We start from the raw sequence: 14,803 nt of genomic DNA, 5'->3' as shown, positions 1-14,803 counted from the left end.
TTTTTATAAGGCAGATGCTTAATCTACAAATTTCCTACTTAGGCACTGCTTTTGCTCTGTCTCTCTGTCTGTCTGTCTATCTATCTATCTATCTATCTACCTATCTATCTTAGACAGAGTTGTGCTCTGTCACCCAGGCTGGAATGCAGTGGTGCCATCTTGGCTCACTGTAGCTTCTGCCTCCCAGTTTCAAGCAATTCTCCTGCCTCAGCCTCCTGGGTAGCTGGGATTACAGGCACGCACCACCATGCCCAGCTCATTTTTTGTATTTTTAGTAGAGACGGGGTTTCACCATGTTGACCAGGATGGTCTCGATCTCTTGACCTCGTGATCCACCCGCCTCGGCCTCCCAAAGTGCTGGGATTACAGGCTTGAGCCACCGCGCCCGGCCCTCTCCCATAAATTTTGATATGTTATGTTTCTATATTAATACATCTCAAAATATTTTCTGACTTACCTGGTAATTTCTTCTTTGACTTATTGGTTCCATGATTCAATTCTATTCCATTGTGGTCAGAAAGGATACTTTGTATGATTTTAGTTTTTTTTAAAATTTATTAAGGCTTGTTTTGTGAATAAACATATGGTCCGTTTTGGAGAATGATTCAAGAACACTTGAGAAGACTGTATTTTACTGTGGTTGCGTTGTTAGGTGTTATATGTTTATAATTGTTATATTCTCTTGCTGGATTGAACATTTTATTCCAACACATAGTATTGTTCTTTGTTTTGTGTGATCTCTTTTGACTTAAAGTCTATTTTGTCTGACAATATATAGCCAATCCAACTCTCTTTTTATGACTGTTTGCTTTTAATATGATTTTCCCCATTCATTTACTTTCATCCTCTTTGTAGCTTTCTTTGTAAAATGAATCTCTTGTAGACGGTATATAAATAGACTAAAAATCCAATCTACTGATCTCTGTCTTTTAATAGAGACTTTCATATACTTGCATGAACATTAGTTACTGAGAAGGAAGGATTTACTTCTGCATTTAGCTCTTTATTTTCTCTATGTGTTACATGTTTTTTGTTTCTCAATTCCTTCATTACTGCCTTTTTTTGGTATTTAGTTGAATTTTTTTAGTCTACCATTTTGATTCCTTTCTTCTTTCTGTTTCTCTGTTTTTTTGGTTATTTTCTCCTATTGCCTTAGAGATTGTGATTAACATCTTAAACTTATGACAACCTAGTTTAAATAAACCAAATTAGTTTCAGACATGGACAGACACTGTGCTACTATCCCTCTGTCCCTCTTCCTTTGTGTTATTGTTGCAGATTCATTTTTGTAGATTGTGTGCCCATTAACAGAAATTTTAAAATATTGTTTGCATATTAGCCTTTTAAATAATGTGGGAAAAATCAGGAGTTACTAACAAAAACTACAATAATACTGGCTTTTATATTTACCTATATAAATTACCTATATAGTTAATCTTACCAGTGTTCTTTATTTCTTCTCATGGCTTTGAGTTACTGTCTAATCTCTAATTTCAGCCTGAAGTACTCCCTTTACCATTTCTTGTAGGGCAGGTCTACTGACTGGTAGTGAGTTCCCTCAGCTTTTGTTTATTTGGAAGTGTCTTCATTTCTCCTTTTTTTTTTTTTTTTTTTTTTTCTTGAGACATAGTCTTGCTCTGTCACCCAGGCTGGACTGCAGTGGTGTGATCTGGGGTCACTGCCACCTTTCCCTCCTGGGCTTAAGCAATTCTTATGCCTCAGCTTCCCAAGAAGCTGGGATAACAGGCGTGTGCCACCACACCCAACTAATTTTTGTATTTTTTTAGTAGAGATGGGGTTTTGCCATGTTGCCCAGGCTGGTTTGGAACTTCTGGCCTCAAGCAATCTGCCCACGTCATCCTCTCAAAGTGCTGGGATTAAACAGGTGTGAGCCACTGTACCTGGCCCCTCCTTCATTCTTGAAAGATAGTTTTGCTAGATATGGAATTTTTGGTGGATTTTTTTTTTCCTTTTTGACCTTTAAATATGTAATCTTACTTCTGGCCCCCATGGTTTCTGAAGAGAAATAAGCTGTTAATCTTATTGAGGATCCCTTGTTTTGATGGTACCTCTCATTTACTGTTTTCAAAATTCTCTCTTTGTTTTTGAGTTTCACCTGTTTGACTATAATGTATCAGTGTGAATCTCCTTGAGTTTATCCTGCTTAAAGTTTGTTGAGCTTTTTGGATGTGTAGATTATGTCTTTCCTCAGATTTGAGAAGTTTTTGATTATTTCTTCAAATGCTTTTTCTGCCTCTGTCTTTTTCTCCTTCTAGGTCTTCTATGGTACATAGATGGGTACACTTAGTAATGTCTTACAGGCCCCTCAGGCCCTGTTCCTTTATCTTCATTTTTCTTTCTACTACTGAGAGTGGACAATTTCAATTTTCTTATCTTCACATTTGCCAGTCCTTTCTTCTGCTTAAATCTGCTGTTGAATGCATCTGGCGAATTTCTTATTTTAGTTGTTTTTCAGCTCCAGAATTTATTTGGTTGCTTATTATACTTTCTGTCTTTACTGATATTCTCATTTTGTTTATTCATTTTCCCTCTTAGTTATTTGTCCATGTTTTTTTTATTTTCAGTCTCCTAGAGCTTTTTTTTTAAATGAAGTTGATTTAATGTGTTTGACTAATAATTACATTGTTTGGGCTTCCTCAGGGATGATTTTTGTCAAATTCCTTTTTCTAGGGAATGGGCTATACTTTCCCATTTCTATGTGTCATGTTTTGTAATTTTGTTGTTGTTGCTGAGAACTGGATACTCTGAATATTATAGTATGATAACTCTATAAATCTGTTTCTCCCATTCCTCAGTGATTGCTTTTTTTGCTTGTTGAGGGCTAAAGCCACCTATTTGTGGCTTTACAAGCTATTTTCACAGAGTATGTATTCCATATTGGGTATAGTCACAAGTTTTTGTTCTGTTGTCTCTCTGGTTAGCTGGTGACCTGACAAAGATTTCCTTAGATACCTGGCTCCAAAAAAGGAGACAAAAAAGGTTTTACCTTCTTTAGTTTCAGATAAATACTGACAGTGAAAGCTACTGCTGGGGAGAGTACTGAAACATGCATGTGCCTGCATCTGTCCCTTAGGGCACTCCAGACCAACCAAAATGTACAACTCTAAATTTTGAAGGACGTGATCCTCACTGTCACTCCTGGCACCAACTAGCAACTCCAAGAACATAGGCTGCTATTCCCACTGCCACAAGAGGTGTTGGGTAGTGGTGATGGTGGTTCTGAGGAATGGGGGAGGATAATTGGTTTATGCATGCTGCTTATTAATACTTATGAAGGATCAGTAGCCTCTTTTTTCATCAAATACTCCCTTGGTTGTTAAAAGGGTTTGATCAGATCCCAGAGTTCTACTAAAGTACTTGATTTCAGTTTCTTTTACTTTTTAAAAAACTCTTACTTTTTTTTGAGACGGAGTCTTGCTCTGTCTCCCAGGCTGGAGTGCAGTGGTGCAATCTCAGCTCACTCGGCTTGAGCCTCTGCCTCCTGGGTTCAAGCAATTCTCCTGCCTCAGCCTCCTGAATAGCTAGCATTACAGGTGTGTAATGCCACCACTCCCAGCTAATTTTTGTATTTTTAGTAGAAACAGGATTTTGCCATGTTGATCAGGCTGGTCTCGAACTCCTGACCTCAGGTCATCCACCCGCCTTGGTCTCCCAAAGTCCAGAATTACAGACATGAGCCACCCGTACCCAGCTCCAGTTACTCCTTCTAGCTCAACTTTCACTTTGGTGGGGAGACTGACCCCTAGATCTTTCCATCCTATCATTTTGTATCCATGATGTCTTTTGAGGTTCAAATGTTTTAAATTTTATTAAGCCCAGTTTGTCAACTTTTTCTTTTATAAAGAGACTTTATAAACTTTTCTTTTATAAAAGAAAAGAAACTTTTATAAACTTTTTCTTTTATCATGCTTTTGGTGCCATATCCAATAATTCTTTGCATAAGCCATGGTGACAAAGATTTTCTCCTGTGTTTATTAGTGTGGGTAGATAGGAAACCTTTAGGGCTAAGACAGGTCACATAGAGATTGTAGAGAAAGTATGACTTGGTGAGAACTGTCTGGCCTGTGTGGGGCTTGCAGAGGAAATTGGCACACTGGTGCTGGCAGGAAGCCTTTGGTGGAGTCATTTTTATGTTGAGCAGGCTTCAGGAACACCATCTCCAGGTTGAGGCTGCAGATTCACCAAAAGGCTGCAAGTTTGCTGAGGGGCTGCAGTCTGGGCATCTGGCTAAGCAGAGCTTTACTGGATGTCCTCACACTTCTACCCCTGATCCACTGTGCAGCCCCTGGAAACCACAGGAGAGCCCCTTTTTCCTTGTCTCCTTTTGGTGTCCTCTACTCAGAAAGCTTAACAATTTCATATTTGTTTTAAAGGAGAAATGATTAAAGGAATTTTGTCTATTATCCCAGAGCATAAAGGCAAATTTGGAGCAAAGAGGTATTAGAAGAATCATCAACAGAAATAATAAAAAAGATAAACAAACTGGAAGGAAAATGATAGCCATAAATAAGATGTAAACATTTGTTTAAATCAGCTACAAAGTGTTTTCTTGATAAGTAGTGCACAACTTACCAAACATTGTTTATATTAATAGACCATCATTTGAAGCTTGAAAATTTTTCTTAGAAGTATTCCTAGTCCTTGGCATATTCACTATTGAAAACTTTCAGCTGTTTAGTGATTTTATAAAGTAGAGAATTAAGCCAGTGTACATGGTCTCTTGAGGTGAAACCTCCAGAGTGTCTTAAAGTAGCAATTATTCTAAGTGTCATGTGTTTATCTCCATTATACACCTGAGGAAATAAGAGTTTCTTTTCCTTCCTTTTTTTGGAGGAAGGGTCTTGCTCTGTTGCTCAGGCTATAGTACAGTGGCAATATCATAGCTCACTGCACCCTTAACTCCTGGGCCCAAGTGATTGTCCCACCTCAGCCTCCCAAGTAGCTGGCACTACAAGGTGTGCACCACCATGCCTGGCTATTTTTTATTTTTTGTAGAGACAGGGTCTCACTACTTTGCCCAGGCTGGTCTGAAACTCTGGGCTCAAGTGATCCTCTTGCTTTGACCTCCCAGTGTTGGGATTACAGGCATGAGCCACTATGCCTGGCCATTTCTTTTCTTTATTATTGATTAGCTTGCATTCTTTTGTAGGAGTCCCTCAACATTTTTCATTAAAAACTTATTTTCTGTTATCACTGTTCTGTACTTTTAAGATATATTGATATGGCATTTTGAGTACAGACAAATCTAATTATTTGGGACTTCAACCTATTTGAAACTGTTTGTAACTAATTGTATGTGTGAATTTAAAATTTTCTTTATGTTCATTTATAGCTTATGCAAAGGGTTTATACTGAGTTGACTTCATCAGTGCCTATTTCTAATTAGTTCATGGGCCGCTTGGTCATGTTGTTTTGGAGGGTACGTATTTTGAGTATCATCCCTGCTTACATAAAAATATAGATACTTAATTGGGTTGGTTAGGGCATGGAGATAATAGATAAAATCCTTAATACTTGTGCAAGTTTTTTTTTTTTTTTTAGATTTTTTCAGTGAGAGATACTTTCTTCCTTGGTTATATATTGACTGTTTTGTAATAAGCTTTCTTATACATAGCTGGCCTAGGAAAAACAGTTTACATATATGTGTCATAGCAATGGAGGGTTAATAGATATAATTTTATTATAAATTATTACTGTAAATATTTATCCAAATATTATATTACTTAATTCTTTAACTTTTATATAGTTTCTTTTAAATGTTTTTGTTCTTAGAATTTTGGCTATTAATTTTAAGTACATGTACAGTCAATTCTAGTATACTTTGTAGCTGAGTTAAACAAATGTTTGTATCTTATTTATGGCTATCATTTTTCTTCAAATTTATCTTTTTATTATTTCTGTTGATGATTCTTCTAATACCTCTATATAAGCCAGATACTCTTTATTTTATTTTACTTAAGTTATGGGACACATAGGCAGAATGTGCAGGCTTGTTACATAGGTATATATGTGTGCCATGGTGGTTTACTGTACCTATCAACCCATCATCTAGGTTTTAAGCCCTACTTGTATTAGGTATTAAGCCAGATATTCTTAATTGAGCTTTGTTATTCTAAGTAATAGTGGTATAAATAGTAGAAATAGCTTTATTTAAAAATATTTTTGTTTTTGCCTTGGGAGCAAACTTAGTATAAAATTACTGTTAAATAGCTCTCTGGTTACAAAAAACACAATTCATGTAACTTTTCTGTGTTTCAGAAACCTTTTTCCAAAAAGGACAAAGGAACTCAAATCAGTTGTCCATAGTGCTCCTGGTTGGAAATTATTTGGTAAAGTCCCTCCTAGAGAGAATCTTCAGAAAACATCCAGAATCATTCAGCAGGTAAGTACTGACATAGCCATGTAGTTTGCACTAGCTTTTCAAGCATTTTTTAAAAAATAACTAACCATATTTTATTTTTATTATTTTTCTAGATATAGACTTTTGGGATTATAGGTATTTATAGGGACCTGCTAAATTTTGTAGAAAAACAGATCACATATTTTCCATTATCTTTTATAGTTATGAAAATTCTTTAAAGGAATATTGATTTTTTTTAACCAGTTATTCCTTGAATAGATTTTTTTTAAAACTTAGCGAATCACTCTTACCACATACTGTTTGACTCCAGTTGAAGTTGGTAGCATTTGTCAGTGGCACAGATGTGTGACTGAGTATTGGTAGTTGTGAACTGATGAAATAGTAAAAAGCAAAAACTGAGTAGATTATGAGGTTGAACTCTTTCCTTTGTCACTTTTCTGGTGTCCTCTCTAAACCAAGGACTTTGTAAATGAGTTGAGTTGGTACACAGTCTGTTTCTAGTAATTTAGAAGCTATTTCTTCTGATACTTCTATTAATATCTGTATTCTTGAGTTCTTAAGAGTTTCTGATCTTGACTTATGAACTTTGGCTCTTCAGTACTAGATTAGTGATAATAGAAAGCAGTGAGACTGGATCAATCTGCAGTGTTTTAAAGTTCAGAAAAGTTATTGCTCAGAAGAAGATATGTAATACATTTCCTATTTTTCTCCTTTCCAATTGTAGTTTACCAGATTTAACACAGCTAGCATTTATAAAAACAATCATATGAAGGCAGTAACCGTCATTCAAATTGGAAAAGATATCTTCCTTTACGGATTTAATAGTCTTCCTTTTATTGCTCAGAAGAAAAACTGGTTTTCCAGGTAATATGAAGAAATAATTTTAGAGCTTTAAAAGCATTACTGTATTTAATTCTTTTTTCTTCTTTTTGCATTGAATTTATTTTTTCCTCAGGTAAAACAGGAAGTTAGGGAAACACACTACATTTTACAACCCATATTATTTTGTAGTTGATCCTAACCCTTCTTGACACAGCTGTCAAAATCACTAGCTGTTTAACCAGAACCATGGTGTTTATCCCCACAGAATGTACATGGACAACCCTAGAGGACTGCATATTTCTCCCTGAGAGAAGCAAAAGACAAACAAACAAAAGGCGGTCTTTCTAAGCAGCCCCTCCCTTTCCCTTTTGAGGGATTTGCCTGAATTTTCTAGCTAGTCAGCACTTAGACCATCCTCCTCCTCTCCCTGTAAACCAACTTAATTTCTTTTTTCAAGAGACTGGGTCTTGCCATGTTGCCCAGGCTGCCCTCAAACTCCTGGGCTTAAGTGATCCTCCTGCCTTAGATTCCTGAGAAGCTGGTACCACACCTGGCTTGTAATTAATTTTCTTTACAAGTGATTAAAATAGTGGATAGTTTATCTATTGGTACGTAAAACTGTATGCTGTGATCCCCAAGCCATGTGCTCAGACACTCTGGTGTTCTGCACTTAACACACTGGGGTACTGTGGGATATTTAAATTTTTTGAGGCAAACTCAGTGATATTCCACATCAGTTGGATATGGCTTAGACTGTTAATTTGAAGCAGTACACAGTTCCAACATTAAATACTACTACATACTTTTCTGTGGCATCATATCTTTGTGAATCTGTTTTTTCCAAAATTGCTGTGATGAAAACCAGCTACTGTACAAAAGTCATTGTGGGACTGGAAATGAGGGTGATACCTAATCTGATTTTAAGGTTTGAGAAATTGTATATAGTACACAAAGCCACACATGCCCATGTTGGTAATCAGTTGTGATTAAGAATGAGGCTGGGCGTAGTGGCTCATGCCTGTAATCCCAGAACTTTGGGAGGCTGAAGCAGGTGGATCATTTGAGGTTAGAAGTTCAGGACCAGCCTGGCCAACATGGTGAAACCCCATCTCTACCAAAAATACAAATAAGTAGCCAGGCATGGTGGTGCATGCCTGTAATCCCAGCTACTTGGGAGGGTAAGACAGGAGAATTGCTTGAACCCAGAAGGTGGAGGTTGCAGTGAGCCAAGATCACACCACTGCACTTCAGCCTGCGTGACAGAGCGAGACTCCATCACACACACACACACACACACACACACGTATTTTTTTTCAATTTATGTGGTTTTTTTTTTAGTGGTTACTGTTAGGATATATATCCTTATTAAATTGTTTAGACATAGCTACTTATTAAACAGAATAATTAGGTATTTCTTTTGGCTTAGGAGTTACTGTGAAAAAATTACTGAGACACTAAAGACATTGACCAAGAAAGATTGGAAACCTCTGCTATTAACTCCTTTTTTTTTTGAGGGGGAGAGGGATAAAGTCTTGAAAGTAACTTCTCTTGTCTAGAGTTTTTCAGAAGACCAAGTTTGCCCTCTAGAGGCAAAACGGTGGTCTTGCTACTGAAGGTTTCTGTAGGTATTCTTGATTTTTTATGATAGTTTAAATATGCATGCACATACATTTTTATATCTTTATATAAACTAACATTCTATGATATTTTCTTACCATAAGTCTCTGAAGAAATTACTAGTTGGATAATTATCTTTGCTGATATACTGTGTACCTTTAATCTGCTGTTTTCATTTTAGAAAGCCAAGACCTCACATTCTCCTTTATATTTATGACATAAAAACTTGATGAGTGCTCGGGAAAAGAACAGCTCTTTTTTATATGGGAAGAAGAAGTAGAGCTGAAATGTAGTTTCTGCCTCTGTGGCCCTTCTCTGATCCTTTAACAGATTGTTTCCCTGAGCCACTTACTTTACTTTTTGAGCTTTCTAGCTATGTCACAGTTATTAGTGTATATTTTAGTGCCCTTTTTGTGGTTAGGTTAGTTCTCTGGGAGGTATTATGTATAGTCAAGTTATTGTTCTTCTGACCCTTTTCTACCTTCAAAATATGTATTGGCCGGGCACAGTGGCTCACACCTGCAATCACTTTGGGAGGCCGAGGCAGGTGGATCACCTGAGGTCAGGAGTTTGAGACCAGCCTGGCCAACATGGTTGAAACCTGGTCTCTACTAAAAATACAAAAATTAACTGGGTGTGGTGGCAGGTGCCTATAATCCTAGCTGCTCAGAAGGGCGAGGCAGAAGAAACCCTTGAACCTGGGAGTTGGAGGTTGCACTGAGCCAAGATTGTGCCAATCCAGCCTGGGTGACAAAAGCAAAACTCTGTCTCAAAAAAAAAAAAAAAAAAAAAAAAAAACCACATATGTATCACTTTTACCATGTGATGAAACATGTTTTTACTTCTTGCTTTCTGCTTCAGTGTGTGTCCTCTACTGCCTATTTGTCTAACTTTGCCGTCCTCTTCCCTGCAATTATCATTTTTCAAAGTGGGTATGATTTTCTCTTGATAGTAATGGTAAATTTACAATTTTGTATCTCTGTTCTAAATTAGAAACATTTTTTTCACAGCCCTGATTTTTGAATTCTCTGAAACATTATAAAATTGTATCTGAGATTCTTTACCATGTATGCTTTCAGATAGGTGTTACATGTTTGGAATCAGAAACCGAAAGTGAAGATAATATCAGTAAAGCCATGAGGAGTGTTAGGACACTTCTGTCCTGTTTTGGGATAGGGTCTTAAGCTGTTATGGCTTTAGGAAATGAAGAGGTAGCTAGTAATTTCGGTGTAAGAAACTACTAAGAGAAATGATGCCTCACTTGCCTTTTGAATGGCAAAACAGACATTTATTAGGAGATGAGAGTAGTATTATTTCATTGGCTAATAACTTTATAAAGCTAGTCTTCAGAATCTCTAGGAGATGGGGCTTGCTATGTTGCCCAGGCTGGCCCCAAACTCCTGGGCTCAAGCAATTCTCCTGTCTTAGCCTCCAGAGTACAGGGCACTACAGGCGCACATCACTGTGCCCTGCAGAGTTGCCATATTTTTAAATATAACTATGTTATTAAGCCAAACATTTGTTTAATGGAAAGACATCTGTAGGATTATACACTAAGTAAAGAAAAAAAGATTTAATTTACAAAGTTTTTGCTGGGTGCGGTGGCTCACATCCATATCCCAGCACTTTGAGAGGCTGAGGCAAGTGGATCACTTGAGGTCAGGAGTTCGAGACCAGCCTGGCTAACCCCATTTCTATTAAAAACACAAAAAAGTTAGTGGTTATACTGGTGCTTACCTGTAACCCCAGCTACTTGGGAGGCTGAGGCAGGAGAATCACTTATACCTGGGAGGCGGAGGTTGCAGTGAACCAAGGTCACAGCACTGTACTCCAGCCTGGGCTGTTTCAAAAAAACAAAACAAAACAAAACAAAACTTTTTTCTCTATTATTAGGTACACAGATAACACATGATTATATTCTCTTTATAAAATATAAAAGATATATCATAGAATGATATATCTCAGTTCACTTTCCTTTCACATTTTTAGGCCTTTTAAAATTCACTTTTTTGTGTGTGGAAAACACGTAATTATTTTTGGATGTATATATTTTGCATATGTGGTATTATATATATATATATATTTTTTTTTTTCTTTTTTGAAATTAAAATAAATTCAATCTTTTTTCTTTAATAGAGACGGGGTTTCACCATGTTGGCCAGGATGGTCTCAATCTCTTGACCTCGTGATCCACCCGCCTCGGCTTCCCAAAGTGCTAGGATTACAGGCGTGAGCCACCGTGCCCGGCCTTATCTATGCTTTTTTTTTCTATTCAAGAATGAAATGTCACCATGTGTATTTCTATGTACACACACACACACACACACACACACACACGTATATATATATAATTTAACTCTACATGTTTTGTACCTGTAGCTTTTCAGAGATATGTGGATTCATAAGTGAAAGATACCTGTAGGTTAATTGTTAAATTTTTTTTTATTCCTATGCTAACTTTTATTACAAGTCTAATCAATTTTAGTGCTTTCCGTGTTAACAGTAAAGAAACATAAAAAACATTTTAGGATTATAGCAAAGTCAAACTGACTGAAGTTTGGCATTTAACTTGATGATCAATTCCCAAATCACAAGAACATTCCTAGTATTGCTTTTTGAGGATTATCACATGTGTTCTCTTGCAGATGTGAAATTCAGCTTGTGGCCTTTTGAACCAATTGGTGAGCCATGTTAAAAATTGCATCTTATAATCATAGATAATATTTCAGTTATATCATAGTGTAGTTGACCTGGGTTTTTTTTTTTTTCTAAATTAGTAGGTAAAGTTGGAATACAGCTACATTGTCCTATGAACTCCAGACTATAAGTGAGAATGATTTCAAATGAACCATGTTATATATAATTATGATACAATTGCATACTAAATTGAATATGCATGATTTATGTCAAACTGATAATCTTTCAGAGAAAGTTATCTTTTTTTGCTAGACTCTACCTTTATATTGGTATCTTTAACGTGAAAATGAGATTGTAGTACTTACTTAGATGATCAAGTTTTTCATCAACATTCATGCCATTTTCTGGAGAAGTTTAAGTTGAGTGGTTGAATCAGTTTCACATAACTTTTGACAGGCAAGGAAAAAGGTTTTAAGATACTAATTTCTTAATCAGAGAGTTTCAAATTATCTAAAAGTAGAATAGGTCACTTTCCTTAGGTAAGCTTTTGCTTTACAACATTATGGAAAGGACTAGCATACATGTGTTTTGTGAGCAGTAGTTAAATGTTAAATACGTAAGACTTTGAATATGTTAGAGCTTAATTTTCTGCTTTCTGATTTTATTAGTATGTGTAATGGAATATTTGAAAAGAAGTTCATTGGTTTTAATTATACTTAAATATAGATACTCTTGCTGTAAAATTTGGCTAAGTACTGCAAAAACAAAGCATTTCTTTTACCGATGTTAAACTGTAGAGGGGCTGGACTGTGTTCAGAAGCTATTCTTAAGAAAATTTTGTTTTTGAGACAGGCTCTTGCTCTGTTGCCCAGGCTAGAATGCAGTGACATGAACATGGCTCACTGCAGCCTTGACCTCTTGGGTTCAAACGATCCTCCCACCTTAGCCTCCCGAGTAGCTGACACTACAGGTACATGCTACCATGCCTGGCTAATTCTTTTATTTTTAGTAGAGACAGGGTCTCACTGTGTTTTCGAGGCTGGTCTTGAACTTCTGGGCTTAAGTCATCCTCCCACATTGGCCTCCCTAAGTGTTGGGATTACAAGCATGTGCCACCACGACTGACCAGAAGTTATTCTTCAAAAGTTTAAAAAATTGTTACACCTTTGCATGTTTTGTTTTCACCTTTATTTACCTTATCTGTTATCACCTTGAAAAGGTAGTCAATAACTACATTTCTAGTTGCATGTGTGTTCTTTATTGATGGTTGATAAATTATTATGCATTCCCATGTATAAATGGATTTCATAAAAATTAATTTGTGTGATCTAAAGATTGGAGAGTAACTAGTAATATTTTTGGGCCTGTGCTTCTGGGAGAATGGAGAAGTATGAGCCTCAAGAAAGAAGCCCAAATTATTAATGAAAGAAAATTAAAAGAATAAAGATAAGTTTTCACAAATTCAACAGGGTATAGAATTCGAGGGGACATTTTTTTATTTTATCAGAAACGGAGACTTGGAAAGGGTTACAGTTTGAAAATACTCTGAATATCTATATTTGATTACAGAAATACTATTTTGCATATCAACATATTAAAAGTTTTATTCATCCTGTCTTTTTCTCAGACTTATATATCATGGTAGGTTTCAGACTAAACAAACAAGATTGTGGTAGCAACTTTGCAAAAATGAAGTTTACTAAGGTACTCTTATATGCCAGAGAATGATGAAATGTTTTGCCCTGAGATTGCAATTTAGCTTGAAATATAGGATGGGTTTTTTTGTCTCTGAATTCATAGATCTGGAATAAAATGAATAGTCTATAAAGACGTCATAATCAGCTAAACCCTGTCTATCCCAAGCGTAATGGTTTTCTCAGCTCTTAGATCAAGTTGTGTAAGAGACTCTTTATCTTGGGCAGACATGGTCTTGAGGTAGTAGAGATGAGGAGGTTTTCTGCTTCTGAAACATTATTCTGGCTCTCTATAAATTGTTCACAGCATATAGAAATAGAAGGGTTTACTCACTAATAATGGTTTAACACTAACCCCTTTAAGGAGAGTGTTCCTACTGTTCACTGAACCTCAAAGTCAAGCCAGTTAATGGATATATCGGTGTGTTTATCAGGCTATTTTGGCTCTCTCCTTTTCTCTGATGGAGAAGCTTCTATGCTACTATTCTTTCTTCTTGTCAATCTCCATATTTTATTTATTTATTTAGGCAGCTATTCAAAGATTCTTGTCACCCTCCCTTTGAATCCAGTCTGATCTTTTCACAATTTCCCTCCTGGTACACCTTTCTGGTAAATCCCTTTAGCGCAGAATGCAAGGCATCAAGTGTGGTAGAATACCATTCTGCTGCCAATTCAATATGTTACCTGATATTAGCAAACTCTAGGCCTTTTCTATAGCAGAACTTGAAGGACAGAATTACTGAACTGATCTTAGATTTCTTAAGATTTTCTGGCTTATTTCCATGAATTCTTCATTCAAAAATATTATTAGGTACAATTTAGGTTCTGGGCATATATTATATATATGATATATGAAGAAAGAATAGTAGCATAGAAGTTTCTCATTGAGAGACAAGGAGAGAGCCAAAATAGTCTGATATATACACTGATATATCCATTAACTGACGTGACTTTGAGGTTCAAAGTCAAGTGCCAACTCTTTTGGTCATTTTAAAAAAATTATTAAGTTGTATAAGTTAGTGTTTGGTTGTTAAACCAACTTTGCATTCCAGGAATAAACTATGATCAGTCACAGTTATTATTCACTTTGCATATTTTTAGATTAGATCTGCATATATATATATTTAAATGTAAAAACCATGGCAGTTGTAGGTTCATAGCAGATTTGAGGAGAAAGTACAGTGAGTTCCATATAACTCCGGTCCCCACATAAACACAACCTCTTTCACTGTCAGCACCCTATTCCACAGCCAATCATTTTTTACAACCAGTGAACTTACACTGGCACACTGGCACTCAAAGTCCATAGTTTACAATAACATTCATTTTAGGTATTGTACATTTTATGGCTTTGGACAAATGTATAATGACATGTGTCTACCATTGTAGTGTTATACAGCATAGTTTCACTACACTAAAAATTGTGCTATGTGTATTCATCCTTTCCTCCCCCAATCCCCTGGAAACCACAGACATTTGTCTTGTCTCCATAGTTTTGTCTTTTCCAGTCTGTTGCGTAATTAGAACCAGACAGTATTTAGCTGTTTCAGGTTGGTTTCTTTCACTTAGTAATATGCATTTATTTATATTTCCTCCATGCCTTTCCATGGCTTGATAGTTCATTTCTTTTTAGTGTCCAATAATACTCTGT

At 36.2% G+C, this 14,803-nt stretch overlaps 1 protein-coding gene across 4 annotated transcripts in view; it reads left to right on the top strand.

The window, feature by feature from the left end:
- TBC1D12 (TBC1 domain family member 12) overlaps positions 1–14,803 on the top strand; it is a 129,853-nt gene that overhangs the window by 39,831 nt on the left and 75,219 nt on the right. For 3 of the 4 annotated variants that reach the window (XM_032245661.1, XM_032245663.1, XM_032245662.1), the window contains exon 2: positions 6,280–6,403. In XM_032245661.1, coding sequence (XP_032101552.1) covers positions 6,280–6,403 — 124 coding nt within the window. Of the gene's footprint in view, positions 1–6,279; positions 6,404–11,061; positions 11,503–14,803 lie in introns of those variants that run through there. The other variant, XM_032245664.1, reaches the window with a different exon arrangement.

The sequence above is a fragment of the Sapajus apella genome, unplaced genomic scaffold (assembly GCF_009761245.1).
Source record: "Sapajus apella isolate SASKATOON/1434 unplaced genomic scaffold, GSC_monkey_1.0 scaffold58, whole genome shotgun sequence".
Classification (NCBI taxonomy): domain Eukaryota; kingdom Metazoa; phylum Chordata; class Mammalia; order Primates; family Cebidae; genus Sapajus; species Sapajus apella.
This window is presented reverse-complemented; position numbering and strand designations above follow the sequence as displayed.